At 52.3% G+C, this 25,341-nt stretch overlaps 2 protein-coding genes across 2 annotated transcripts in view; one reads left to right on the top strand and one right to left on the bottom strand.

Annotated features, from left to right (window-relative positions):
* The window catches only part of PGS1 (phosphatidylglycerophosphate synthase 1), a 19,769-nt gene extending 5,994 nt beyond the window's left edge, over positions 1–13,775 (top strand). The window contains exons 2-10 of the mRNA XM_010008675.1: positions 814–1,003; positions 2,054–2,131; positions 3,181–3,280; positions 3,951–4,140; positions 4,480–4,658; positions 4,813–5,346; positions 9,303–9,451; positions 11,752–11,894; positions 13,590–13,775. Of these exons, the coding sequence (XP_010006977.1) occupies positions 814–1,003; positions 2,054–2,131; positions 3,181–3,280; positions 3,951–4,140; positions 4,480–4,658; positions 4,813–5,346; positions 9,303–9,451; positions 11,752–11,871 (1,540 nt within the window). The 3' untranslated portion in view covers positions 11,872–11,894; positions 13,590–13,775. The remainder of the gene's footprint in view (positions 1–813; positions 1,004–2,053; positions 2,132–3,180; positions 3,281–3,950; positions 4,141–4,479; positions 4,659–4,812; positions 5,347–9,302; positions 9,452–11,751; positions 11,895–13,589) is intronic.
* The window catches only part of DNAH17 (dynein, axonemal, heavy chain 17), a 32,831-nt gene continuing 20,980 nt past the window's right edge, over positions 13,491–25,341 (bottom strand). Inside the window, exons 55-80 of the mRNA XM_010008674.1 lie at positions 25,113–25,274; positions 24,395–24,628; positions 24,048–24,212; positions 23,843–23,938; positions 23,533–23,750; positions 23,118–23,325; positions 22,528–22,643; positions 22,058–22,250; positions 21,709–21,944; positions 21,482–21,604; positions 20,552–20,756; positions 19,881–20,045; positions 19,601–19,741; positions 19,295–19,465; positions 19,004–19,126; positions 18,577–18,770; positions 18,323–18,471; positions 18,079–18,206; positions 17,340–17,567; positions 17,026–17,217; positions 16,453–16,632; positions 15,957–16,139; positions 15,510–15,692; positions 15,213–15,356; positions 14,463–14,688; positions 13,491–13,771 (exon numbers count right to left, since the gene is read on the bottom strand). Of these exons, the coding sequence (XP_010006976.1) occupies positions 13,524–13,771; positions 14,463–14,688; positions 15,213–15,356; positions 15,510–15,692; positions 15,957–16,139; positions 16,453–16,632; positions 17,026–17,217; positions 17,340–17,567; positions 18,079–18,206; positions 18,323–18,471; positions 18,577–18,770; positions 19,004–19,126; positions 19,295–19,465; positions 19,601–19,741; positions 19,881–20,045; positions 20,552–20,756; positions 21,482–21,604; positions 21,709–21,944; positions 22,058–22,250; positions 22,528–22,643; positions 23,118–23,325; positions 23,533–23,750; positions 23,843–23,938; positions 24,048–24,212; positions 24,395–24,628; positions 25,113–25,274 (4,611 nt within the window). The 3' untranslated portion in view covers positions 13,491–13,523. The remainder of the gene's footprint in view (positions 13,772–14,462; positions 14,689–15,212; positions 15,357–15,509; positions 15,693–15,956; positions 16,140–16,452; positions 16,633–17,025; positions 17,218–17,339; positions 17,568–18,078; positions 18,207–18,322; positions 18,472–18,576; positions 18,771–19,003; positions 19,127–19,294; positions 19,466–19,600; positions 19,742–19,880; positions 20,046–20,551; positions 20,757–21,481; positions 21,605–21,708; positions 21,945–22,057; positions 22,251–22,527; positions 22,644–23,117; positions 23,326–23,532; positions 23,751–23,842; positions 23,939–24,047; positions 24,213–24,394; positions 24,629–25,112; positions 25,275–25,341) is intronic.

Here is a 25,341-nt window from a genome sequence, read left to right as displayed (position 1 = left end):
TCTTTCCCTCACAGCTTCTTTAAAGTCCTGCCCTTCCCTGGGTGCTTGTGCAGGATGCCAGTGGTGTCCCTGCAGAGGGCTGCCTGCTGGTCCTCAGTTCTGGTCCTTGACTCGTACCTGGTCAAACACACGTGATCCCTGGTAGGTTGTTCTGGAGCTGTGTTGTCCTTGTTCTTCTGGGACGTGCACGCAGGTGCTTTGCATGTTGTGGATCTTTTCCTGGATAAGCTTGAGGGATTGTGACATTTTCTGTTTTGTTAAGGAACTTCTGGAGTAGTGTGATTTCTTTTCAGGTATCTATACCTGAAATGGAAACGATGACGCTTTAGCCCAGCTGAGAACTGAGCAGGATGTGGCAGTTAGTGTTGGCCATGGCAGATCTAACCTGTGTGTGATAGAGACAACTGACAGGTGACAGATGACCGGGGTGGCTGGGACCATGGTGGCACCACTGGGTATCTGATCCGTGGGTGTTTGGGAGAGTTCACATCCTGACTTTCTCCAGCTTCCACTCATGTCCTCTCCTGTGTTCCTGTTCTGATCAGAGAGTCATTTCCCCCCATCTCCCCTGCCAGTTAGGGGAAGGAGTGGATGATGTTAAGATCTGTTCTCCCACTTCTTTTTTCGTATGTTTTTCTGTTTCTAGATTAGGCTTTGGTGATGCAGCTGCAGTTGTGGAAAGGGAGAGGCATTCTGGCCGTTGTGGATCCTCACAGTGTATTGGCCCTGGTTGCAGCTCTTCACCTTCTTGGATGCTCTTTGTGGGAAGCAAAGGCTCCAATGTGCAGCATTTCTCCATCTTTCTTTTCACAGATCATCATGGCTTCTTCTAGCCCCATTGCTCACCCCTCCTGTTCCTGTGATCACAGCCCCACCTTGTTCCCTTTGTCCAGAAGGAGCACACAGGTTCCAGTGGATCAGAAATCTGGTTCCAGAGTTTGGGATCTCCAGCTCGCATGTCAAGGTCCTTTCATCCCCAGCTGAATTCTATGAACTCTTGAAGGTGAGTTGTGGGTTCCAAGTTGTGGGAATGGCTTTTGGGGCTGGGGACTGCAGTGCTTGTGGAGAATCACAGACAAGTTGTGAGCAGGAGCTTCTGCAGGCAGCTAGTCCAGTTTTCTACTTGGATCAGGATTGTTGTCAGCACTAGATCAGGTCAGGCAGGCTTTGTCCACTTGGGTCTTGGAAAGGGCTGAGGATAGAGGCTCTGCCTCTGGTGGAGCAGTCCCAGTGCTGCTCCATCTGAGCAGGTTACAGGGTTCTGTGGTGTCAGACCTGAACTTCCAAAGCTGTTTGTGGCTCCTGCTCAGCTGTAACTGCCAAGGAGAGTTTGACTCCGTCATCTTTTTGGCTGCTGTTTCAGCAGCTGCTGGCTGCAGGGAGCTCACTCCGGCCTCTTCCCGGCCATATGGAACCAGCTCAGCTCCTTCCATCCCTTCCCAAGGTCTTTGAAGCTGTTCAGTGTGAATCCCATAACACTGCATCCCCTGGGTGAGGAGCAGGGCTGAGGGTAGCAAGTCTTTGTTCAACTCAGCCATTTGAGTCTTTTCATGACACACGTTTAAAGCAAGTTCTGGTTGTTGTGCCACATGGTTGTTGGTGGCTGTGGTGAGTTGTTGGAGGAGAGCTCAGAGCTCTCTGGGTTCTGTGCAGTTCTCTGGGTTCTTTGCAGTTCACAGTGTGGGATATAGAGGATTAAAGCAGTTGCAGAATAAAACTTGGGATCAGCCCTACATTGACACACTCCCAGTGATGCCACTGCTCTTGTCTAGTTCTAGCTGCAGGGAATGTGCTCCTCATTTTCCAGAAAGCACTGAATTCCTCCTTGATGTTTGGGTGCAGCAGTGGGGCTCCTATCAAGACCTGAGTGTCACACGTCCTCTCTGCCAGCGTGTTCTTGTGTCTTCCCTCCTGCAAGGCAAGGGAAGTGACACTCTGAGTTGGCTGCTGTGGCTGTCCAGGGGGGTACCTCTGCTCTTCCACGGTTGGAATCGTTAGCTCCTAGATCACTGAGACCAGGAATCAACTTGAACTTATTTTTTGCTACACTCAGGTGCAGATAAAAACAGCCAAGCAGCGAGTGGTGATGGCTTCACTGTACCTGGGGACAGGACTGCTCGAGCAGGAGCTGGTGAGTGTGGAAAGGGGCAGGGAAGGAGAGAAAGTGAATCCAGAGAGAAAATACTGGCCCTTTCCAAAGCATCCCCTCCTGCAAGTGCAAGAGTGTCATGTCCTTAAAACTTTCATACAGGGATTCACTTCATAATTGTTTTCTCTTCTCCCTGAGGTTTCTCTTGTGGTTTCTGGCTGTGCTGGGTGGGAGGCAGGGCTGGGGGAGGCATATGGAGTTTCTGGTTTGGGCCTGGTAGAGAGCCATGGAGCTACTGACATTTTTTGTGGCATAGTGAGCCTGGGTCTTTCAGACTGTTGGAAGTTCCTAGCAGAATGTTCAAAGGGGTTTTGCAGAACTGTGGGATCATGGGCAATTTTTTTTTTCTCTGGCATTTTTCGTAACTATGATTAGAGCTGTAGGCAGGCAGGGCTGTTTTGTGCTCCAAGGACATCGTGCAGATGCAACATTAGCTCCCTGCCTTTAGATGGGTCAGTTTTGCCTCATGTTTGTTACCTTTTCTGTTTCTTGTCCTTCCCTCTTGAATCAGAATATTCCCTAAGACCTTTAGAGAGAAGTTTGACCTTGCCCAGTTTCTTATGGTAGAATGCAAATTCCACAGGTGGGGAAAGGTGGACGGAGTCCTGCACAGGGTTTTGTGCCTGGGCTTGTGTGCAGGATTTGAATTTGCATATGACAAACAGCCTTGGAGTTAAGGAGTAAACTTCTTCAGATTCATCAGTGAACTCCTACCAAGGTTTCTCCTTGATAATGCAAGTCTGCAATTTGGGAATGTTGTTGGGACTTTTTCTGCTAAAATTAATTGCTATTCAGGAGCCTGAAGAATGTGAGCAGGCAAAATCTATGCCCTTTCCTGACTTGCTTTAGGCTGTTAGAGGAGGATGCAGGACTGACAGATGCAAAGGCTAAACTAGCAGTGTTTTGCATGGCTCGGAAAGACCCGTGCTGGGGTGTGGGCCTTTCATGGCTGCCAGTCCCCTGGCTGCTGAACAGTTCCCTTGTAAAGCTTTATTTGCATCCGTAATGAGCAGAGAAATCTCTCTCTGCAGGTGGATTGCTTAGAAGAGACGCTGGAGAAATCACTGCAAGCGGAAGGGTCTCCCAACCTCAGAGTTTCCATTCTGCTTGACTACACCAGGGGATCTCGGGGTAGATATTGCCATGCTTTGTTTTCTCCAGAGGCTTATTTTACAGTTGGGCTGGATAAACTGTTTTTTCAGAGAGTGGCTGTCTTGACTGATTGGACCTGCTTGCTTAAATCGCACCTTTCAAAAGCTGCCCTTTTGTATGCCAATCACTACTTATTCCCAGAAAATCTTCAAGCTGAGCAGCTTTTCTTGTGAAAATAGGTGGTAGGAGCGAGAAGGGCCAAACGCTGCTCTGCACTTTGTGCTTTCTTTCTGTGTTCACTTGTCAGTGCATTTGTCCTTATTTGTCATGCTCTTTTATATTTTCATTTTTAAAGGAGAGTGGAAATTGTTGGGAGTAGCAGCACACTTAATCAGGAACTTTTGTGGTGGCTCTTTGCAGCATGTGTTACTGGTGCTCTGTGTGTCTTGACTAAGAAGCTTGAAAAGTGTCAGACCTGCTCACTGGCCATTTCCAGGGCCCATTCATCAAAGAACTTCCCCTTCTGGATGTTAATTTCAATATTGACATAGTGCAAGTGAAAGTGACTTAAAACAAAACAAAAAAGGAAAACTAGTGGAATGGTGTCAGAGGGAGGGGTGCTCATCCTGCCAGCAGCTTCCAGCAGGGGAGCTGTGGTGTGTCTGTCCCGTGGGGTGGTCCTGGGGGTGACCCTCCCCTTGTCTTCCAGGTCGGAAAAATTCCCGAACGATGCTGGTCCCGTTGCTGCAGCGATTCCCTGAGCAGGTCCGTGTGTCCCTCTTCCATACCCCAAACCTGCGTGGGCTGCTCCGGCTCCTGATCCCGGAGCGTTTCAATGAGACCATTGGGCTGCAGCACATCAAGGTCTACCTCTTTGATGATAACGTGATCCTCAGTGGGTGAGTCCTGCCTCTCCAGGCCCTTCTGTGATTCCTCTGGCTGGCATTTGGGAAAGGATGTTTCTGCTACAGGCACGGTTCTTTGCATCTGGCCTTTCCCTAGTGATCATATCAATGTTCTTCTGAGATGGAAGAGCCACCACAGCTGTTCCATAGGGGATTCTCATGTGAAAGAGTCTTTCTGAAAAGGAAAAAAGGAAGATATTTCACTAGTCAAAGGAAATGGCCAGTTTGTGCATTAGTCCAGTTATGTGCAGAGACCTGTAGCCTAGGCTGGGGCATTCAGGGTCATATGCCCACGCTCTGTTCTGGATCTCAACTCTTCTTCTTCTCTTCTAGTGCAAACCTGAGTGATTTGTACTTCACCAACCGTCAGGACCGGTACGTTCTCCTGCAGGACTCTCCTGAGATTGCAGACTTCTTCACGGAGCTGGTGGATGCGATTGGAGATGTATCTCTGCAGTTACAGCGGGATGATACGGTCCAGATGATGGAGGGGATGGTGCACCCTTACCAAGGTAGGAGGGAGTTGTCTGATCTGGTTGAATGGTGTTACCTAGAGGAGGGGAGTGACAGCCAGGCTTCAGGGGTGACTTTTTCCCTCTACAGAATAGGTGATGGTAGCTCTGCACCTTTAGGTCTCAAATGCCATCTTTTGTGGTTTTCCTGCAGGAGACAAGATGGCTTATTGTGAGATAGCAAACCAGAGAGTCATGGAGGTGATCAACTCTGCCAGGACACGACAAGAGCTGCTTCATGCAAAGACTTTCCACAGCAGCCAGCAAGGCAGCTCCTTGTTATCCCAGCAAGACTCTCAAGCATCTGGGGAGCTGAAACCACAACATGACACCTGGATCTATCCCTTAATCCAAATGAAACCTTTTGGGATCCAAATAGATGAAATGGTCACAGAGACACTGTTGACAGAGGCTGAACGGGGTGCCAGGATATACTTGACCACTGGCTACTTCAACCTGACCCAAGCCTACATGGACCTCATTCTGGGCACCAGGGCCGAGTACCGCATCCTCCTGGCCTCGCCAGAGGTGAACGGCTTTTTTGGTGCCAAAGGGGTGGCAGGTGCCATCCCTGCTGCCTATGTTTACATTGAACACCAGTTCTACAGTGAGGTCTGCTGCCTTCATCAGCAGGAGAGGGTCCAGCTGCAGGAATACTCCAGGGCTGGTTGGACTTTCCATGCCAAAGGTAAGCTGTCCATTTCCCTGGGGGGCTTGTTCACAAGGGGTTTGGGACTTGTGTGTTGTGTGGATTGCACAGCTAGTGAGGGGATGGCTGGGCACCGAGTCTGGACTGAACCTCCAGAGCACTCATCCCAGGTCCAGACATCTCCCTTATATAGATCTGAAAGGTTTGGATCACTTGGGGCAGACACATCTTGTCTGGTTCAAAAGTAGTCCCAGGGGTTGTACAAGAATTGTCCCTGTGGTGACAACAAGGCTCTGAGTGTGGGAGAAGAGGGAGCATCTGGATGTGTTTCTGTACCACGATTCAGTTTCTTGTGTCCCTCTTGCCATTGTCAGCAATGAGATGTGATAAGTGCCAGGGACCCCGAGTGGGATCTGAGCAGGACAGGAAGGAGCTCACTGGTGGTAACTCCCCAGTGGTCCTGGACACTGTGTTCTCTTGGCAACTGGAAGTTGTGGGGATGACCCAGGTGTTGAGGAACTTGTACCAGCTTCTGCCTGGGGCACACGGGGAAGTGCAGCACAGTGAATCAGTGCAGCCAAGTGCTTCTGGGAGCTGGAGGCATCTGGAGGGGAAGTTGCTGAGAAATGAATGTTGCCTAACCAATGTAGTTAATAACAAACAAAAATAATTAACGCTGCCATGACTGTTTTCTGTAGAAGACTGCATATTAATTCTTGCATGATAGACTGTGTACAGCTTTCACAATCCCAGTGCCACCTTGACCAAAGCAGGAATATTTTCCCCTGGCTAGTTTTTGCTGGTTGTGTCTCTAAATTTTCCTTCCAGAAAGTGCAGTCCTTGACTCTCATGTTCTTCTCCTTTATACACAAGAGCAAGTATTTGATTGCTCAGTAGTAGATTTGAATAATGCAGATAGTTTAGGAAGTCTGTTTAATTCAGGACTTGGTTTTGCTGTTGGGAAATCTGATGCATGTGACACTTTTTAAATATCTGGATTCTTAAGGTCTTCCCACGTGGAGGTGTGCTGGTGGGCATGGCCCACCTTTGTCCTGTTCCACAGCACCTTCTGTTCCTCTGGGCCTCTGCCCCGTGGTGGCTTGCTGGTCCCCCGGGACACTGTAAGGGACCCAGTCGGGCTCTAATTAAGGAGCATCTTCCCCAGAGACTGGGCCTCTGCTGGCAGCACTGTGGGGTTGGAAGCTGGAAGAATGCAAGGGCTTGGCCTGTTCCTGTTATCTTGCTGTTTGTGTAAGAAAAGGAGCTGCTAATGGCTGTGGGAATGTGCTGCTTCCTTCAGGGCTGTTGGGAGGGGCTAGGCAGAGAAAGCTGCTGAGTGGGACTTGCCTTGGCTAGAGAAAATACACGAGGCTTATCAGGCTGCCGGTGTCGAAACTACAGACTTTTCCAGCCAGCTTTGTGCCTCCTGTAGGAGGTCGGTGGCTGGAGCAGTAAAATCCTTCTCGAAATCCAGGGCAGGCTGAGGAGGTGCCTGCCTGCCTGGGAAGTCCTGTGTGGCCTGTCTTCCAGGAAGCACGTGCTTGACCAGTCCATGGTTCGCAGGTTCCTCCTCCTGCTGGGCACTGCTGACTCTGAGTGGGATCTTGTGGTTTGGCATGGATTGAGCTCAGAGGTCATGGACTGCTTTTCTAAGCTGCCACAGTGCCTGTGGCACTCCCTTTCTGGGCCAGCTGTGCCTTCTTGTGAAGTGCTTTGGGCTCTGTCTGCTGCGAGGTGTTCTCCTTGAGAGAGGTATACAGGACTCAGGGGGTTTAGCAGCCCCCGGGCTTGGCAGGAGGAGCAGCTGGAGATGTTTGCCTCCTTTCTGCTTCCTCCTTGGAGTGCTGGAAGGATCAGCTTGTAGCTCCCTTCTCTGGCACACTCTGCCCTTTGGCACTGTTTGATTCACCTGGTTTCCTTCTGCAGGAGTCATGCAGTGTGTGTGAAGGAGAGGACAGGGCAGAAGAGGGAAAAGGAGGAAACCCTGGAGACAGATGAAGGGCAGTTGCACATGGAGTCCGGCTCCTGGAAGAGGACGTGAGCTCCCTAGCAGCAAACTGTGCCTGTTTATGCTTCCTTTTTGGGCTCAGATTAAAGACATCCTTTAGTCTCCTCTAGGATGTAGCTGATTTACACCAAACACAGTGGCTATTGTTTTGTAAACCCTTCCAGCTCCTCTTAAAATGTTCTGTATCCCCAGGCACAGCTTCCCGCAGGTGTGTTCCCACCAGGGTCACAACTACCTGTAGCTTTGGTCAGTGCCAGTGCAGTGGTGGCAGTGGTGCACATCAGCCCCACAGCTGCTGCAGTTCTGGGCAAGGTGGTGTGGGTGACACAAGTGCATCCCTTAGGATTAGGATCCCGTCCATGGAAGTGTGGGGTGACAGAGTGCTGGGCAGGTGGCTGTTTGCTGCCAGATAAACCTGTATTGCTGCTCCTGAATGGTGGCTGGGAAATGGAGCTTCCCCTTTCTGGAAAGGTGAGTCACTGTTTGAGCAGATGCTGCCAGGTGGCCATAAAGCCAGAGACTGTCAAGGCTTTAGGGCTGCCATGTGACTGCTTAGAAAGAGCGAGGAAGGGTGAGGAGGAGCAAGGAGAAGCTCGGAGGGGCTCCTGCTGCCTGGCAGGGCTCAGGGCTCTGTCCTGCTGTTGGGACCCTTGTGCTGCAGTCTCTGACCGCCCGCTGTCCTGTTGATAGCAGAACTTGCTGAACCCCTGTGCCACTCGCATGGGGTGCATTTTACAGCTCCCCAAGCCCCCAGTGCCCATGCTCCTGTCCCTCTGTGGGTGGGGGTGAGCCCTGGAGGGGTCGGTCGTGCCTCTGGGTTTTGGGCAGTGCCAGTTCCCAGCCAGGAGCTGTGACTGAGAGTGGCAAGGAAGCTGCTGAGTGTGTGTGATGTGGGGGCGGGGAGGAGGTTACAGGAACCAGTGGTGAATCGGCAACTTCTTACTCAAGGCATTCTTGGAACTGCTCTGGGGCTGGGTTAGGAAACCTGCTGCTATTTTAAGGACTAGGTGGTTTTTCTGCTATGCTTTCTTTGTTGTAGTCTTTGTGTGACTTGCAGTAGGGATAAGCCATCTATCAGGAACCTGCCCACGGCTGCTCTAAGTGCTTGTACCTTGCTAAGTGGAGAGCAAACACATCTTGGATCCATTTATACACAGAGAATGGCTGTACAGCCTCTCCTTGGCAGTAGTCCTGGCTCTCCTGTGGCATCCCTAGCTGTTTTTCCTGCTGTGCTTGAGAACAGTGTGGGGTTTCCATCTGGTACTTGAAAAACCCTCCTGGGTTGTACCAGACTTGCTCCTGCTGTTGCACTGCAGAGCTGCCTGTGGCCTGCAGTGTGAGGGGCTTCCAGCCCTGCATCCTGGCCAGGTTTTGTTTCATCTTTGGGTGGCTCCTCAGGAAGTGAGTGGGTGTAATAACTCACAGTTCTCTCATGAGTCGTGTTTCATGTGAATTCACCTGTTGGGGCAGGGAGATGCCTCTTCATGTCACTGTCCTGTGTGGTCTCGGGATGGGGGTTGGTCACCGGGACACTGCGCCGCTTCCAGCTCTGGAAGTAACCAGCCCAGGCCTGGCCTGTCTGCCAATGCAGCTTTTCCTTTGCTGAAAAACAGTTTGTCTTATTTTAGTGTTTCTGAGACATGTCACGGTGCAAAATGACCTCTGACTTAATGACAGTGACTCATTCTGGATTATTCAGGGCGCTGCATGCTGTGTATTCCCACCACAAGGAATGTGTCTCTGGGCAGTGCTGAGTGTGCCGCAGCCACCGGTTAAGGATGCAGGCTGTGCAGGGTACCCCGAGATTCATGGGGAGCTGGACCAGATGTTCTAGAGCATCTGCAAGGAAGCTGGTTTGTGTTGTGATCTCGTATAGTTACTGTAATCTCACATGTTTAATTAATTTCTTATAAGTGAGGCAATTGAGGCTACCCCGGTTATTTCCTTTGTCTGCCACACTTTCTTTCTTCTCCTGTTTTTCCTGCAGGCCTCTGGCTGTACCTGGCAGGGAGTGATCTTCCCTGCTTGACCCTCATTGGCTCTCCTAATTTTGGATATCGATCAGTTCATCGTGACCTGGAAGCTCAGGTTGCAATAGTGACAGAAAACAAAGCTCTGCAGCAGCAGCTCCACCAGGTAAGTTATGGGGAGGGACTGTGGCTGTTGTGCCTCCTGGTCACAGGGAGTGCTGGTGACGCAGGTGCAATAAAACCTACAGCTACAATAACTCAAAACCTTTTGAGCATAGGAAGCCTCGAGGAGCTGTCAGTTAAGTGACTATTGATGAGATGCCTGCTGCAAGTGCTGGTTTCTGGGAAGTGGAGGCCATGACGGGAAAGAAATTGTGTCCCCAGTGAACCAGGGTGTGGGGAGTGCTCAGGCGCTGGATGCTGAGACACAGCGTTCCCAGAGGGTCTGCTGGATGCTCACACAGCACAGCTGGAGCCCTGTCCTCAAGGTCTGGGCACTGCCAAGGCTGCACTGTGCTCCAGGGCAGTGAGGGCAGGCTTGCTGCATGGCTCGTCTTGGACTCCTGGAGGATTTTGCTTCTCAGGCATTTGGGAACTGATGTATAGGAGTAAAAGTGCCAATCAGTTGGCTTTTGGGTGGCTTCCCACGGGCTGTGGGGGTGAACAGAGGGACAGGATCTTAGTGTAGTGTGTACAAGAAGAGGATTTCTGGGCTGGTTGGATGGTCCATGAAGTAATATGACATCATATAATATTGAATAATAATAATGCATTATATAATGACACATACATTTTTCAGTAGTTTAATGTTAGTATCCCAGGTTTCTATTTTTTTTTCTTCCAATCAGGCAGCTTGGACTGCTCAGTAGTTTTGCTGCTTCTCCAAATCCTGGCAAGTTCTCCAGCTGTCTTGCTTCTGCATCTTCTGCTGGAACTAACATTTTCCCAAGCAGTTTCTCTGGTAGTCCTCTGATACAAAGCAAATTGGTTTGGAGCCTCTGTGTGTGACTTGGGGATCTCAGAAATGTCTTCAGCCAAGCCAAGTCCTGGCATAAGGAGGCGGCGCAGTCAGGATCAATGGGAATTGCCCTATTGCATCAGGGCTCTTCCAAAGCATGAGTCAGAGTACGTCTAATCAAAAACAATTCTATTACTGGAAGAGTTGCTTGAATATTTCAATTCATATCTTGCCTTTACTTGTTTTTTAATGGAAGGGGAGAATCAATGAAAATACGACAAAGGAATTTTCTCAAACAGTGCTGTAATGATCTAATTTAAAGAGCTTAAAGCCATTCCCATTTGCTGGAAGCTGGTTTTGAGATGGGCTGTTTGTGTACTCTTCTGTGATCTTTGTTTAGAAGACTTAGTATGGTCCTGGTACTGTGCCATGGAATCACTTTGCCCATGTAACGTTCAGTTCCATTTAAAAATGTGTGATGAGGTTTGGGAAGAAATTTGAGTGCTCTAGGTGTCTGTGAGTGCTCCATTGAATGAGCTGGACTTCGATTCAGATAATTGGTCTTGGTCCAGGTGACCTCCCTGTGTAAGAGAACTGTGGTGCAGGATCTTCACAGCAAGCCTGACTGTATCTCTTGGAGCATTTTGGCTTTCTAAAATTAGACTGATTTGGCACACAAACATCTTCCTTCTGTTTTTTTGGTTTTTTGTTGTTTTTTTTTTCCCAATCTTTTTGGTATTACCTTCCCGTGCTTCCCTCCTGTTTCCCTGTTCCACCCTGAATTTAAGCAGTGCAGAGCATTTTCTGTTTTTTGTGGCAGCTTAGCTGATGAAAAAAAAGGATTGTAAACAGATTTACAGTAGATGGTCTGAAAATCTAGAAACCTAACTGACGTTGATAAGAAAACCACTTCTACCTTTGCTCACACAGCTGCTTTGTGTGCAATGTGAGCATGTGTTATCATCATGATGGGTCATTTCCTTCTTCAACAGGGTTGTGTACTGGAGAAGCCCAAGTGTTTCTGGTAATTTAGTTGCAATCATGACTGCACATTAATTTGCCAACAGGGGCCTGAGCTGTGTCTAGTAAGAGCTGCACAAGCCAGTCTCTGGAGGCTGTGGTCAGGGTTCCTTTCCTGGGATTTGCAGCCAGGGATTTGGGATTTTTCTGAAACTGAAGCTTAGTGCTCTTGCAGCTGTGGGGCACAAAAGGGCAAAACTTTTTACCTTTGCTCTTTGCAGAGTGTGAATGGCTTGTTCCTCAGGTTGGTTGCTTGGCCCACTGATGGTTGCCCCAGGGGCTGTGAGGGGCAGACCCTCTGCTCAGGGGGTCATGCCCTGAGTTGTGCTGCTTGTAATGAGACTCTTAGGTTCAGGCTTGTAGGAGAAATGATTGATCCTTTTGGCATGATCCATGGCCAGTTTTATCTGAGAATTCACTTTTCTTAATGGCCATTATAGAATTTAACACTTAAGATTTACTGAGTTGATGTATCTTTCCCCGTATAGGAGCAGGAGCAGCTTTACCTGTGCTCGGGTGTAGTCTCATCATCAACATTTGAGCAGCCAAATCGTTATGTGAAGCTGTGGGTGAAGCTGGTGACTCCTCTGATCAAGAATTTCTTTTAAAAGGAGAAGAGTTGCTGCTTAGGGTGAGTTTTCTGCCATTCGTATGGGGAATTCTTACTGTTCTGAGTGCAGCTGTCAATTGCAGTACTCCTCATCACATGGAAGAAATAGCTGAGGGAAACAGATCATGTGGGGAAAAACATGCATCTCTTTTCTGCTGGGGCTTCTGCCACTGACTGGAATGATTGCTCAAGGCCTCTATTTGGTTTCATCTGCTAGAATTTCTGGAAGGGGCAGTGAAAGAGAACTCATACAAGGGTATTTCCCACGCATAGAAAAAACCTTCCATTTCTGAAATGTCCCTTTCAGAGTTTTGTGGAGAGGGAAGAGTGTTTATTTGATCTTGACCAGCTAATAGAAATATTGTTAGAACATTTATAATCTTTGTCCTCTTTTGATCTGATCAGTGCTTTGCTTTCACCTTGTAGATGTTGGTTAACAAGGGCACTTGGTTTTGCTTTTCTGCTTGGTACAGGGTCATGATCTGCCTGGCTCGTGGACTGCTCAGTAACTGGAGCCCTTCTGAGCCCCGTGGATCCACTCTTGTTTTTTTTCTGTGCTGTGCACATGTCGGTGCAGTTGGCACCTCAGACACTGAGAGGTCACACATCTGTTCTATTTACAGAAATACAGCCTCCATCCCTGAAGGTGGCTCTGGCTCCTCCATGTTACGAGTGTCTTTATGAATTGTGGAGGGGCCATGAGGGAACTTCTGGTGCCAATGTGTTTTCTGGAATTTCCTGGGTGGGAAGCTCAGACCATAGCATGTATCCTGCAAAGAAATTGGTCGGGAAGCCAAATAAAAATGTGTTTGTCAGAGCACAGGTTTGGGCTGCCCCGTGAGTTTATTGGTGGGATACGTATTGTTGTATGATCTTATATTGCCAGCTCAGGGGGTTTCGGCCACCTGAAGAGGCTGAAATGTAATTAATGGTAATTAACTCCAAATGCCACTACTTCATAAACTAACAAGCAGCCCTGCTGGCAGTCCTGTAGCTTCTCTTACCCCTAGACGTGAGGGTGGTTTTATGCAACTGTGTTTTAGAACTAACTGTTCAGATATTTCAGAGGGTGGCATTTGGGTGAATTATTTTCTGCTAAAGGGACAGGTATTGGCTTCCGTGTGGTGGCCAGAGCAGCTCTAATCACCCTGATTGCTGTTGCTGAAGGAAACCTACCTCAGAGGTTGGTTTGTTTGCAGCTGGACTTCCTCCGGGTGGAACAGGTTGAGGTGTGGGCCAACTGCACCTTCCTGCTTTCATCTGGTCTAAACAGATCCATGCTTCCATGCGGGAGCATGTCCTGCACAGGCTGGATGAATTTCTGCTCACAGGTGGCACTGAGTTATCAAACCAATGGATGTGGGGAGGCAGAGCTATGGGAAGGGAAGGAACTCAGAGAGCTGCATGGAATTGTTCTGTTTGCCTTCCTCAGGTGGTCTGGCTCTCAACCAGCACTTACCAGAAACCACCAACTGAAAACCAGGCTGTGTCATCACAAACTCCACGTACTTTAAGAGCAGTCTCCACACAACAGCAGTGTTTTTATTGATACTTTGGTGAAATAGTTCTAGTACAATCAAACTGAGTCTAAGTTGCACAACTCTGAGTTTTTGTGCCAGTAAAAGCGTTTGCTGTTTCCCATGTCAAGGTTCAGATCTCTAAGAGCAGAGCAGCAGCAGCAAGGATCCACTTTGCAGCTTTGTCTTTTGTCTTCAGGTTGAAGGTCCAGACGTATGTGGGACCTCGCATCCGTGTCTTATAGACAGGACATTCATAGATGTTCTTGGTGTCCAGGCGGTCCATGGGGATGGCTCTGATGAGGATCACTGGCATCATGTACGTCAGCTCCTTCAGCCGCGCCTCTGCCAGCGCACCCGAGGGGATGTCCCAGCGAGCGCCTGCAACGGGGGGGGTGTCAGGACACGGGGGGCTCTCCCCAGAGCTCCCCCCGGGAAGGAGCTGTTGCTCCGGCAGCACAGTGCAGCAGGGGGGTGGAGGTGGGGCAGCCATGGCTCAGTAGTCACTAGGGCTAACATGTTCTCATCTCACTGTGACTCCTGGGTGCATTTTGCCTTACTGTGTGCAGGGTGTCTGAAGAAACTGTCCCCATGTCCCTTCAGCCAGGTTTCCCTGGCAGTCGCACAACTGAAGGGAGAGCTTGGCCAGGGTGGGGACAGATCACTGCCCTGTGTGGTCTGTGCTCTTGTGTCCCCTTTGGTGCTGCCATCTTATCCCCCCCATTTTTAGCAGTAATTATTTTAGGTTCTGAGTTTCCTGATTTGTCTTACTCCCACATCAAATAAGAGCGTTATATATTTTTTCACTGGAACCACGTATCTTCAGCCAGCCCAGTCCTCTGGCCCATCCCAGGCAGGCAGCAGTTCCCAACACCGGGAGCTCCCTGCCGGGGGTGCTGCCCCCCGACGGCGCCTGCCCGCAGCGCGGGGGAAGCTCCGCGGCTGGAGCTGCGGCCGAAGCTGCACGGTCTGGACGGGCCAGCACCAACACCCTCTCCGTGTGCGGGAATTGCCAAGGCTGAACTGGGCTTTCTAGTGTCTGAAACAGCTCTTAAAAGATGCAGTCTCTTACCTTCCATGAATAATCCATGCACGAAGGAGCCTTCTCTGGGTGGAGCTGTTACCTCCTCCCGGTTTTTCCTGGTCACTTCCACTGAAAGACACATCTTGTCCAGTGGCCATTGGTTTTTTCTGGCCATGGACTGCATGATAGCTGTGAGGAAGGACTGGGGGTTGAAGAACCCTGCCAGCCACACAGATGCAGGCAGCACAAAGTCTGTTGACCAAACTTCCAGTTCCTGGAAAGTAAAAACAGCAAAGTACTTCAGAGGGAAGCAGTGGAATCTGCTTTGGGATGTAGTGTGAAAAAGAGCTGATGCTCCACTGTGCTTAACACGGGCACCAGGACATCTTCCAGAGGGGGGGACTAGGATGGAGGGAGTCTGGGATGATTCCACTGCAGCAATGGAACTTAAACTATTAATTTAGATTGCAGAATTGACCATTTTTTTTGTGGTTTGTTTTTTTTTTAGTGAAGCCATTTTATAAATAGATGGTTTTAATATTTTTTTTTTCTTCTGAGACGTACAAAGGTACGATGGGGTTAGCTAATATTCTTTTGAACCAGTGATCTAATGGTGAAGCCTTTTCAAACTTCTGCTCTCACTCTCGGGGTAACAGGCCACTTCAGGTTCTTCAAACTGCTTAAATTAATATTGAACAATAAACTAGTTAACCACTGTACACAGGTGGAGGTGATTCCTGCTCTTCTGTGCTACCTACTTGCTCCCTAAGCTTTCACTTGCATGGGCAGTATGCTCACCCTGATCCGAAGGAGCAGGTCTGCGTACCAGGCTCCTAAGTTAAGGAGTGAGGGGTAGGCATAACGTGTCCAGCATTCCGGAACGCTGTCAAAGAAGAGAGCATTTGCCAGCTCTTCCATGTCTGATGTAATCGTTAGCTCTCCCTTTAGAAAAATAAAGAAAAGTCTGGGCAGTTTTACCTGAAGAAAGTGAGACTGGGTGTTGGGCAGACAGGGCTTGAAACCAGCACCTGCCCGTTGAAAATGAGGGGACATTACTGGGTAGGGAAAGTGGTGCAGGCAGCTGCCTGATCCTACCTTCAGTCCCAAGTTCAGTTCCTTCAGAGAGCGCCTGATTTCCTGGGTCAAGATGTTCATTCTTTCACATTCTTGCAAGGCAACTACAACATAGGGGGTCTTCTCAGCTGCTTTGGCCATCATCTCCGCCATGTTGAATGGCTCTGGCAGCTTCTCAAGGATCTCATCTAGGACTGATTGCACCTAGGAAGAACATGTCATAGAATTGCTCTTACCTTGGGAAAAATCCTGTGGGTTAACAACTTAGTAGGATTATTTTTTTCTGCTTTGTCTTTTCCTGGGCTAGAATCACATCTCCCTGCTATCTGCCATACATAAGAGATCACTTATTGCTACAGGGCACGTTCTCCTGCCTGTCATGTGTGGCTTGTACCCGTCCTCCCCCCCAGCCACTCCCTGGGCTCTGACCTGTCATCACTTTAGCAAAGCAGGAGAAATGTCACTTGCCTTTTCCTCTCGGGAGACACCTGAGCCTCCTGCAGCATCCGATTCCTTGGGCTGCATCTCCAGAACTGTCCGGAACAGCCTGTCCGAAGTGTCGGTCAGGACGCCAATCTCAGCATTGGGGTGCAGCCCATACAGGTAGGGGCTCTCAGGGGGCAGGTTCTCCTCGATGTACTGGTGGTAACCCTGGGCAGGGGTGGGCACTGGGGTTAGGGCAGCAGATTCACGCAGAGGAGCCTGGCCATGCATCCCACTTTGGTGCCTCACAGCTCCCTGGCCTTGCTTATCCAGGATGATTTTTTTATTCAGGTCTTACCAAAGTTTTTCCCTTACTACACCAGCCACAGGAATTATTTTTGCAGTGATCCTGCATGTTTCCATGGGGTTGAAACTTTTTTCCCTTACATTCCCCCCTGGTTAGCATGAGAAAGCTCTGACCAGTGTGCATTTATCCATAGCAGTGTTTTTCCACAGCAAATTGCTGATTAATCAATCTTACCTTGTAATCCAAACTGGGAGGGATCAAAAACCCTGGAGCTAAGTACACCTGCCCTTCCAGCATCTCCTCATGGATGTATTCAGCCAGGTAGGTCCTACACAGCCGGCGGTCCCAGTCATCCGTGATGTGGCCTCCATACATGATTTCACCAAAGAGGTACCGGAGGTCGTCCCATGGGACCTACCAGGAGAGGGTCACTGGGGGGCGTTGGAGTGGCCCCCCAGAGCTCTCCTGCCACTGGGGAAGCTGCACACGACTGCAGGGCCATGGACCCACGTGCCCTGCATCAGCCTGTCCAGCGTCCAGGGAGGGGGCAGACCCTGGACTCGGTGACAGAGTGAAGAGGAGCAAGACAGGGGACCTTGTCTTTTGTGTTTACCCATAGATTTCACCTTGTCCTAGTATGGACACAGCCATCCATACTGGGACCCCCCCATTCTCCTGGGGAGGGAGTGAAGAGCTGCTGCCAGCACCGCCTTTCCTGAGGGGAGCAGGAGAAGTGCAGCAACCTGACAAATTTTTACAAAGAGGCTGATTGTCACGGTGTGTGTTGTGCTGTGGTGTGCTCCTCACCTTGGGGTTGGCCTCCAGGTAGTTGTACAGGACGTTAATTGATATGGTCAGGTCCCCATCGTTGAAGGGGTAGGGTCTGTTCCAGCCCTGAGCGCCAAACTTGCGCCGCTCGGCCACCACCGCGTGGAAGTAACAGAGCGCGAACAGGACACATTTGAACTCCACTTCCTTGCTGCACATCTCCAGCGTGTCCTGCGGGGGAGAACAGGGCTGTGAGTGAAGGACAGACCACTGCCATGCCTCAGCTAAAGAGCCTCAACAGCTGCTGGGAAAGGAGAGGTGAGGGTTCCCTCCTGGCGGTGGGGTGGGCGTACCTGGGTGAAGAGGTCGAGGGCTTTGTGCAGGTTGGCGTGCATGCCTGTCGGCGGCTCGTTGGTGATTTTGATAGCGTTTTCCAGCAGTCCCTGTGGGATGATGTGTGATTCGGGGCTGGATGCTGGCTCAGCACTCATGAACACCCGGAAGTCATCATGGCTGCCCAGGCTGTGCTGCTCCAGTATCTTCTCCAGTGTCCGCAGCCACCGGGCCACCAGGTGGATGTTCTGCAATAGGAACCCCTCCTGTAGTACAACCTCAGGAATCACCCATTCCCCCCCAGATTCCTACCATAGCTCCACAGAGAGCACGTGCCACATGACAGAGCACCACTTGGGTGGAGAACACCCAACCAACTCAGGCAGTGTCACTGGCATCATGAACAACCTTGCCCCCCTACTGCAGGACCTCCATCCTCTCTGGATGGCCTCCCATGCTTTTGTCCTTCACTCTCCTACTCTGGCCCCTCTCTGGTTCCTTTGTCACAGGCTGGTGGTGTGTGGTACACACTGAGAGTCTGTCTGTCCTGGATGGCCCCTCACCTGCCTTGCCTCTGGCAGTGCCATGAGAGTAAGGGGCTGTTGGGCCCCAGCCCTCATCTGCTGGTCCCGTGTCCCCCCCACTGCAGGGACTGAGGGGCACCGTGGCCTCACTGGTGACCCCTGTGCCCCCTCCCTGCCCTTTCTAGTGTGCCTGGTTGCCAGCAGGGTTGAGCACCCTGTGGTGCCCCCCACCCACCTGCAGGATGACCCAGTGCCCCTCCGCAGCTGCCAGCTCCAGGGCCTGTTCTGCCACGACCTCCTGGCCCTGTCCCAGTGACACATTGTGGATCTTCCCATTCTCAATGGTGAAGTTCAGTTTTGTGCCTGCAGAGGGGAAGAAACCACCACAGTGTAAGACATCTTTTTTGTTGGTACCAGGAAGATGGGGCTGTGCCCTCCCTCGAGGGCTGGTGCTGGCTGGCGAGGGGGGTGCGGCTCACCCAGGGCCTCCACATCTTTCAGCGGGTCGACACCAGGGGAGAGAATGAAGAACATGGGTGTGGAGGGGCTGCTCTCCTCGTACACTTTGGAGAGATCAGTGCTCCTTCCTTCCACATACTTGCTCCCCATCTTCTCTTCCACAAAGTTCCTATGGAAAAATAAAACCATAATGTGAGTTGGGAACAAATGTGGTCACTGGGCGCAGCTGGCACAGTGACACCGTGGGGCTCTTGACAGGAGGTGGCCATGGCACCTGATGGCATAGGTCATCCTGTCTGGCCGCATGCACCGCAGCATGCACAGCTTCTGCAGGCTTGTCTTGTTCTTCCACTCCTTGGGGAACACCTCCTTCTCTGGCACCTCGGACTCCACAAACTTTTTCCATCGCTTTGCTGAGCCCTCAATGTCACTGTCCAAGTTCTTGAACTCATCCATTTCTGAGAGCATCTTCAGGTTCCACAGAGAAGGACAGAATCACTCCTTGGCTCTGCTTGCCCTCAGAGACCCCCAGACCTCCATCCCTCCCAGGGGACGATCACATTGGGGGTCCCAAAGGCATCCCTGGTTTGCCAAGAATGCCCAGTGGAATGTGGATGCTGCGTGAGGGGCATCAGACACTCCAAGCCTGCGGGCAAGGAGCCAGGCACACGTCAGCACAGTGGGTGACCCCATGGACCAACCTTGATGGCACCCCAGCCCTGGTGGTGCAGGAAGTCCACGGGGGATGTGACACCGGCCTTGGCAGGGAAGCGCAGAAGGAAGTCCAGCTCCAGGGGGTTCACTTCTTTCTTGATTACCAGCACCTGGCGAGCCGAGAGCAGCGTCACAACCAGCCCGGCACACACCATGCTGGGCGAGAAGCTACTGAGCACCCAGCAGCAGCACAGAGGTAAGAGACATACCTGTCTGATCCAACATAAACTCACATTCAGTATTGCACAACAGAAGCCCCAAACATTTGCACACATTACCTGGAAGGCAACTTGGGCCAGGAAAATGAGTTTGTCTCTCTCAAAGAGGCCCCGTGCGGTGTACGTGTAGACTGAGTAGGTGATCTCATCCGTCAGGTTGATCACTCTTTGCTTGATGTCCTCATCAGGGGCTGTCTGCTGGATGGCTTTCTCAAAGACCCCGTTGAATGCCTGTGAAAGAGCCGAGTGGGCAGCTCAGTGCCCCACTCTTCTGTGAGTGGCATGAACACTGAACACCAACTCGCTGAGACCCCCCAGACCCTGTTCTGCTTGTACGAACCAATTCCTTCCTGGTTTCATGTCTACCTTGAGAGAGAACTGGTAGATGGGGTTGATCTTGTTAAGGTCACTCAGGATGAAGTACAGCAGGGATGCTCTCTCTGCTGCTGGCCGGTAGTTTTCTCTGGCGATGTTTATCTGAACTTCAGTGACTTTTGCTTCTTTCACCTTGAGGCACAGGAAGGTGGGTGTTATCCAGCATCCTGCCTCTGTGCCAAAGTGGCACTGTTGAGTGCCCTGTGCCCAGGGGGTTCAGGAGAGCTCTCCAGCTGCTGGTGGCACCTCAGCACTAGGGCTGCTCCCTTACCTTTTCCTCAATCTCTATGGCTGTGCGCTTCGTGATTTCCAGGTTCTCCACCAGCGCTGTGTCCTCCAGGAAGCTCCCTGCAGCAGCAGACAGCCGGGCGAGCAGGGAGTCCTCCAGCTCCTTCAGATGGATCTTGAACTCATTCTGGCTCTTGGTGAGGTTTGCCTATAACGCCAATGCCCGGGAGATGCGTGTCAGTCCAGAGACCTCAGTGAAACCCTGGCATCAATCCCTGTGACTTTCCCTGATCCCTCCCTGACAAACAGCATGCGATGGGCTGCAGAGCATCAGCAGTTCTGCTGGCTTGATCATCTACTAATTGTAAATTCTCCCCTTATAAATGCAGCCCCAGTCACCATACTGAGGTACCTGTCAGCTGAGGTACAGGTCTCTGAAAAACCAGCCAAGTGTTTCGTTCTGTTACCAAAGAGGAGTGTGAACATGGCCCTCCCTGGGATGGGCTGTTACCCTCAGGGCCAAGCAGTGAATGTGCCTGTGGCTCCATGGGGCAATGGTGGACCCAGAGCCACCCATGCAGATGGCAGCCTCTGGCTGGGACTCGCCTGGCTCTTGAGAAGCAGCAGTGAGCTCATGGAGGTGAGATCTCACTGCTGCTGCCACCAAAGCCACTAGTGCTCCCCTGGGCTCCTCTGCTCCCACTGGGTTTGTACCTTCAGGGCCTCCAGGTCTGGCCGTTCTTTGGCCACCACAGCAGCGAGGAGCTGGTCCTCCAGTCCCTCACGGGTCACCAAGAAGTTAATCAAGGTGCACTGAGCCTGCACCTCTGGCTTGTAATGAGGGTTGAAATATTTGGTGTGCAGAATCAGGCGGAAGCGTGGGTGATATTCCACTTCTTTATCTCCTATTCTAATATACCTGTTCAGTTAATCAGACCAGTTAATTTCTGAACACCTGACAGTACCTTGTCACAAACAGAAACTCTCAACCCATGTGCTGTGTTTGAGTTGTATTTCTCTGGTTGGGAATATCTGTAACAAGGGCAGAAGTGCCACAAGGGCCCTGGCTGGGCAGATGCTGGGGTAGCAGCAGGAGCTGGTAGCTGCTGCAGTGCCCCAACAGCTCCTGGGCTCGTGCTGCTCCCAGGCACCGTGCCACCATACAAGGGGAGGAGGGCACAGCTCCCTCCCGGGCAGCCCCAGAGCCCTGTCCCTGCAGTTCCAGGGGACCAGCCCTTGCCAGGCCCCAGGGACGTGGCCGGGAAGGTGGGTGGTGCTGGGCAGGCAGCAGGGCCTGCAGGGGGGCAGGGGAGATGGGGCGGGATTCTCAGCTAAACCCCATCCCAGAATAGCTTCTGTGTCTGCCAAGAAAACCCTCCCAGTTTATCATACCTTATGTCTGGTGCACCAGGGAACTTGCTCTTAAATCACTGAATGGACACTGCAGACCAGAGCAGTCCAAGAGGTCACATCAACTACAAGTGTCCCCACCAGGAAATAACAGAGAAAACTGGGGCATGTGACCAGGGAAGGGATGAAGTTTGGTTGCTCTCATGTAAAGGGGCATAAATTGACATTTCAGGGCAGCAGTGGCTGCACAAACCAGGTGAAACTCCTTGGCACCAGGGGACAGGGTGTGCTGACCTGCCCTTCTTGGTGGTGTTCCTGCCCAGCAGGTGATCCAGCACTGGCTCCACCGTCTCGCCCACATCCTCGATCAGCAGCGTCTGTCCTCCAGAAACTGCGTGCTCGATGATGTCCAGGTACCTGCAGCCAAGAAGGGAGTGTTCTGCCTCTGGTGGGGGACGTGGGTGCCCCTTGGGCAGGGGGAGCCCATCCAGCCCATGGCCACCCGATAGCACCCAACACACCCCTTCTGGCCCAGGCGGATGGCCTGCAGCTCTTCCCCGTATTTGTTCTTGATCCACCTGATGCCCTGGAGCTGGGCATCCACCACTAGGGGCCAGCGCTGGGTGTTGCAGAGGATGGTGGCGTTCTCAGTGGAGGTGCGGTCACTGGGCAGCCCCTGGTTGCTCCAGGCAGCCACGTCAGCATCATCGGTGAGGAGGCTGAGGGGGTCCAGCTCCGGGGTGATGGGGATGGGCACCTGTGGGGAGGGGCTGGTGGGTGCCTGGCCATGGAGGAGCCAGAGCCTCTTGGTGCTGGCAGGCATGGGGAGAAGGAACCTAGGCACCCTGGAACAGGCCCATAGCCACTCACTGTCAGCTGGCTGAGGAAAGGGACCCAGAGCTTCTCCAGCAGCTCCACCCTGTACTTCTTGGTGAAGTAGCCAACATATGACACGAAGGCGCAGACCAGCAGCACATCTCCACAGAGTGTCTTCTCCTGCTCCCTGAACATCTCCACTGACTCAGCCCAGCGGACGTTTTCAGATGCCAGACCCCCGATGAGCCTGGGGGGCAGAGCAGACGCCGCTGCTGCGGTGCCACCGCTCCCACGCTCTGCAGCGGGGTCTTGGCATTGCTGCCCAGGGTGGCTGTCACCAAACACCCTGATCAGGTGGTGGGCTGCCCTCCCCTGGGGCACATGGCTCCGTGGCTGCATCCCCCCGAATTTCTGGCCCAATTCATACTCATGATTTTTAATTTGGGGAGGGATTAGGGTTTGGCTCTGAGCTGCCACGACCCCTGTGTCATGTTCTCACCGGAGAGGCAGCCTTTGCACAGTACCTGTTTGCCAGTGTGATCACTGCGTTGGTTGCGTCAGCCTCCTGCTGACATTTGATTTTTTCAGCTGTAGCTTTCTCAAATTTTGCAGTGAGAGCTGCCAGGTTGGCATTCAGGCCCTGCAGAAGACAAGATGTTTTGCTGTTGCCTCCTGCAGGCAGCATGGCTGTGGGAGCTGCTGGGCCCAGAGAGCCCCTCGGCCCCCAGTAGCTTTGCAGCAGCCCCTCAAGCCCTGGGGTGGCTCTTGCATGGGGGCTCTGGGTTAAATGAATTGTAAGAACCTTGCTCATTTCTGGCTTCTGCCCGTGCCCCGCAGCCAAACTGCCGGTGGTCACGGCTGGTGGCAGCCAAGGCACAGGGCAGGCAGCTCTGGGGCCATAGGGGGAACTTACAGCAATTTTGTTCTTAATGAGACTGAGCTTCTCTTGTGCCTCAGCCAGCTCAGCATTGGCCTCTGCCAGCGCCTGCCGCTTGGTAAGACCTTTGCTCATTTCTGGCTTCTCCCCGTGCCCCGCAGCCAAACTGCCGGTGGTCACGGCTGGTGGCAGCCAAGGCACAGGGCAGGCAGCTCTGGGGCCCTAGGGGGAACTTACAGCAATTTTGTTCTTAATGAGACTGAGCTTCTCTTGTGCCTCAGCCAGCTCAGCATTGGCCTCTGCCAGCGCCTGCCGCTTGGGCTCCACGTCGCAGTACACCTCGTAGAACCGCACGATGTTCAGGCACCAGGAGCAGAGGCCCGCGGCGGCTGTTGACTTTGACATGATGAACTCAGGATTAAAACTGGGATCTGACTGGTAGGGCCTGGCATGGGAGAACACACCAGGCTGTGACACCGGGCAGTCCCATCCCCCTGCTCCCAGGGCTCAGCAGATGGGTGGGAGAGCAGAGCAAATGTCTGAACCCCACTGCTGCCTGGGGACCCTGCTGCACTGGCTGGCTGAGAGTCTTTCCGGGACTCCCTGCCTGGCATGGGGCTGTGGAAGGGGCAGAAACCAGCCATGGACTCACTGGAAGGCCTTGAGGCAGGCCTCGGGGATGTGCTCCTTGTCAAACTTCTTCAAGGCATCAAGGAAGGTGTCAACTTTCCCCATCATGACTTTCGCTGCCTTCCAGCTCCTGTCCCTCGGTATGATGCCCTTGGGGGCCGTCAGGACCATCACAGCAGAGGTCACGTTCACCACCGCTTGGGGTGGGGACCCAAAGGACTTCAGCTCCGTCAGGTTGTTCTGGGAATGGATCGTGGAGCTGCTGAGCATTGCCCTGGCATGGGGACACTAGCACCAGCCAGCACCTAGCTTCCCACTGAGAGGTTGCCCACCTTGTTGAGTGTGTCCAGGGCCTCCTGGGCAGCTACAAGTGCTGGCTCTGCTTTTGCCAGGTCGGTCTCACAGGCATGTTGCTTCTCAGTCACAATCTGGGGTGGGATGGGACAGGATGGGTGAGTGGCTGGAGCTGACAGAGCTCACACTGTCCCACCTTGTATTGGACCCTGGCGTGGTGGGCACTGGCTCAGCACCGCACACCTTGTTGATGGCCTGGACCTTCAGCTCCTCCTCATCAGCGTTGGCTTTCTCCTTGCTGACCTTCTCTGTCTCAACACCCACCACATGGATGAGTTTATCTGCATTCTCATTCTTCTGCTTCAGTTCTATCTCCTGGACTGCCAGTTTGGCTTTCAGATCATCCACCTTGACAGGGGGAGAGAGGATGAGAGGGCTGATCCCGTCCAGCCCTGCTCAGCTTTGCAGCAGCAGCTCAGTGCAGCTCAGGGACCTGCAGCCATCGTGACCACCCTGGGTGACACATACTTTCTGGCCTCCCCACATCAGACCCACTGTGGGCACTGAGCACAAATGCTGTGGGCAGGTACCTGTGACGTTGTGCTCTGCAGCTTCATCAGCCCCTTCTCCAACCTCTCGATTTTGGCTGTGAGCTCTGTCCGTTTTTGCGACAGCAGGTTTTGATAGAGCTTTATCTGCTCCAGGAAGGTCTTTGGTGTGGTGTAATTGTAGCGTCTCTCTACGGCCAGGTAGGTCTTGGACATGTCCTTAACGCTCATGTGGACGTAGGACATGAATTTGCTGATGGACATCTTGACCTCAGGCTGCACCAGGAACAGACAGTGTGGACGCAGAGCTGGTGCTGGGGCAGAGCCCAGTTCCCTGCAGCGCCCGTTCTGCATCCAGGCACTGAGGCCAGAGGCTCCGCCAGTGCCGGGAATCACAGGCGGTGGCGCTAGTGGGGCGGGTTCTCGGACCCAGCTCCGGGATCCCAGCTCTGATGCCCAGGTTACCCTGGGCTGCACTGGGGGAAAGCTGCTGTTTCTGGGCTGTTATTTGTGGTTGTGTAAGGACAAACGAGGAAAGGTTCATCCCTACTGGCATGGTGTGGGGCTGCAGGCTCTGACCCGGGGTTGGCTGTGAGCAGCCCCAGCACCCCAAGTCACACAAGACCCCCACTCCCTGGGCACTCTGGAGCTGGAAGAGCAGCAGAGGTGCAGGTCACTCCCCAGGTCAGCCCGCTTTTCCCAGGCCAGGGACAGAGCTGTGCACAGGGAGAGTGTGCGCCCATCTGGGGTCCCAGCTCACCTCAATGTCCTCTGTTTCCTCGAGGAACCTGCTGCTGACCGACACCAGCGCATCCTCTGGCCACTCATGGAACCAGTCGATGGCCGTGCAGTTGACCACAGCAGGGAACCTCCTTGCCCGCACCCGCAGGGTTGAGCCCACGGGGGAGAAGCAAAGGATGACCTGGGGCAGAGCACGACCATGAGCAGCAGGAGCATTGCTGCCAGCTCCACATCACTGCTGACTTCTG

Source organism: Chaetura pelagica, unplaced genomic scaffold (genome assembly GCF_000747805.2).
Source record: "Chaetura pelagica isolate M959 unplaced genomic scaffold, ChaPel_1.0 scaffold962, whole genome shotgun sequence".
Lineage (NCBI taxonomy): Eukaryota > Metazoa > Chordata > Aves > Apodiformes > Apodidae > Chaetura > Chaetura pelagica.
Note: the sequence above shows the minus strand (reverse complement) of the source record. Positions and strands in the feature narration are given on the sequence as shown.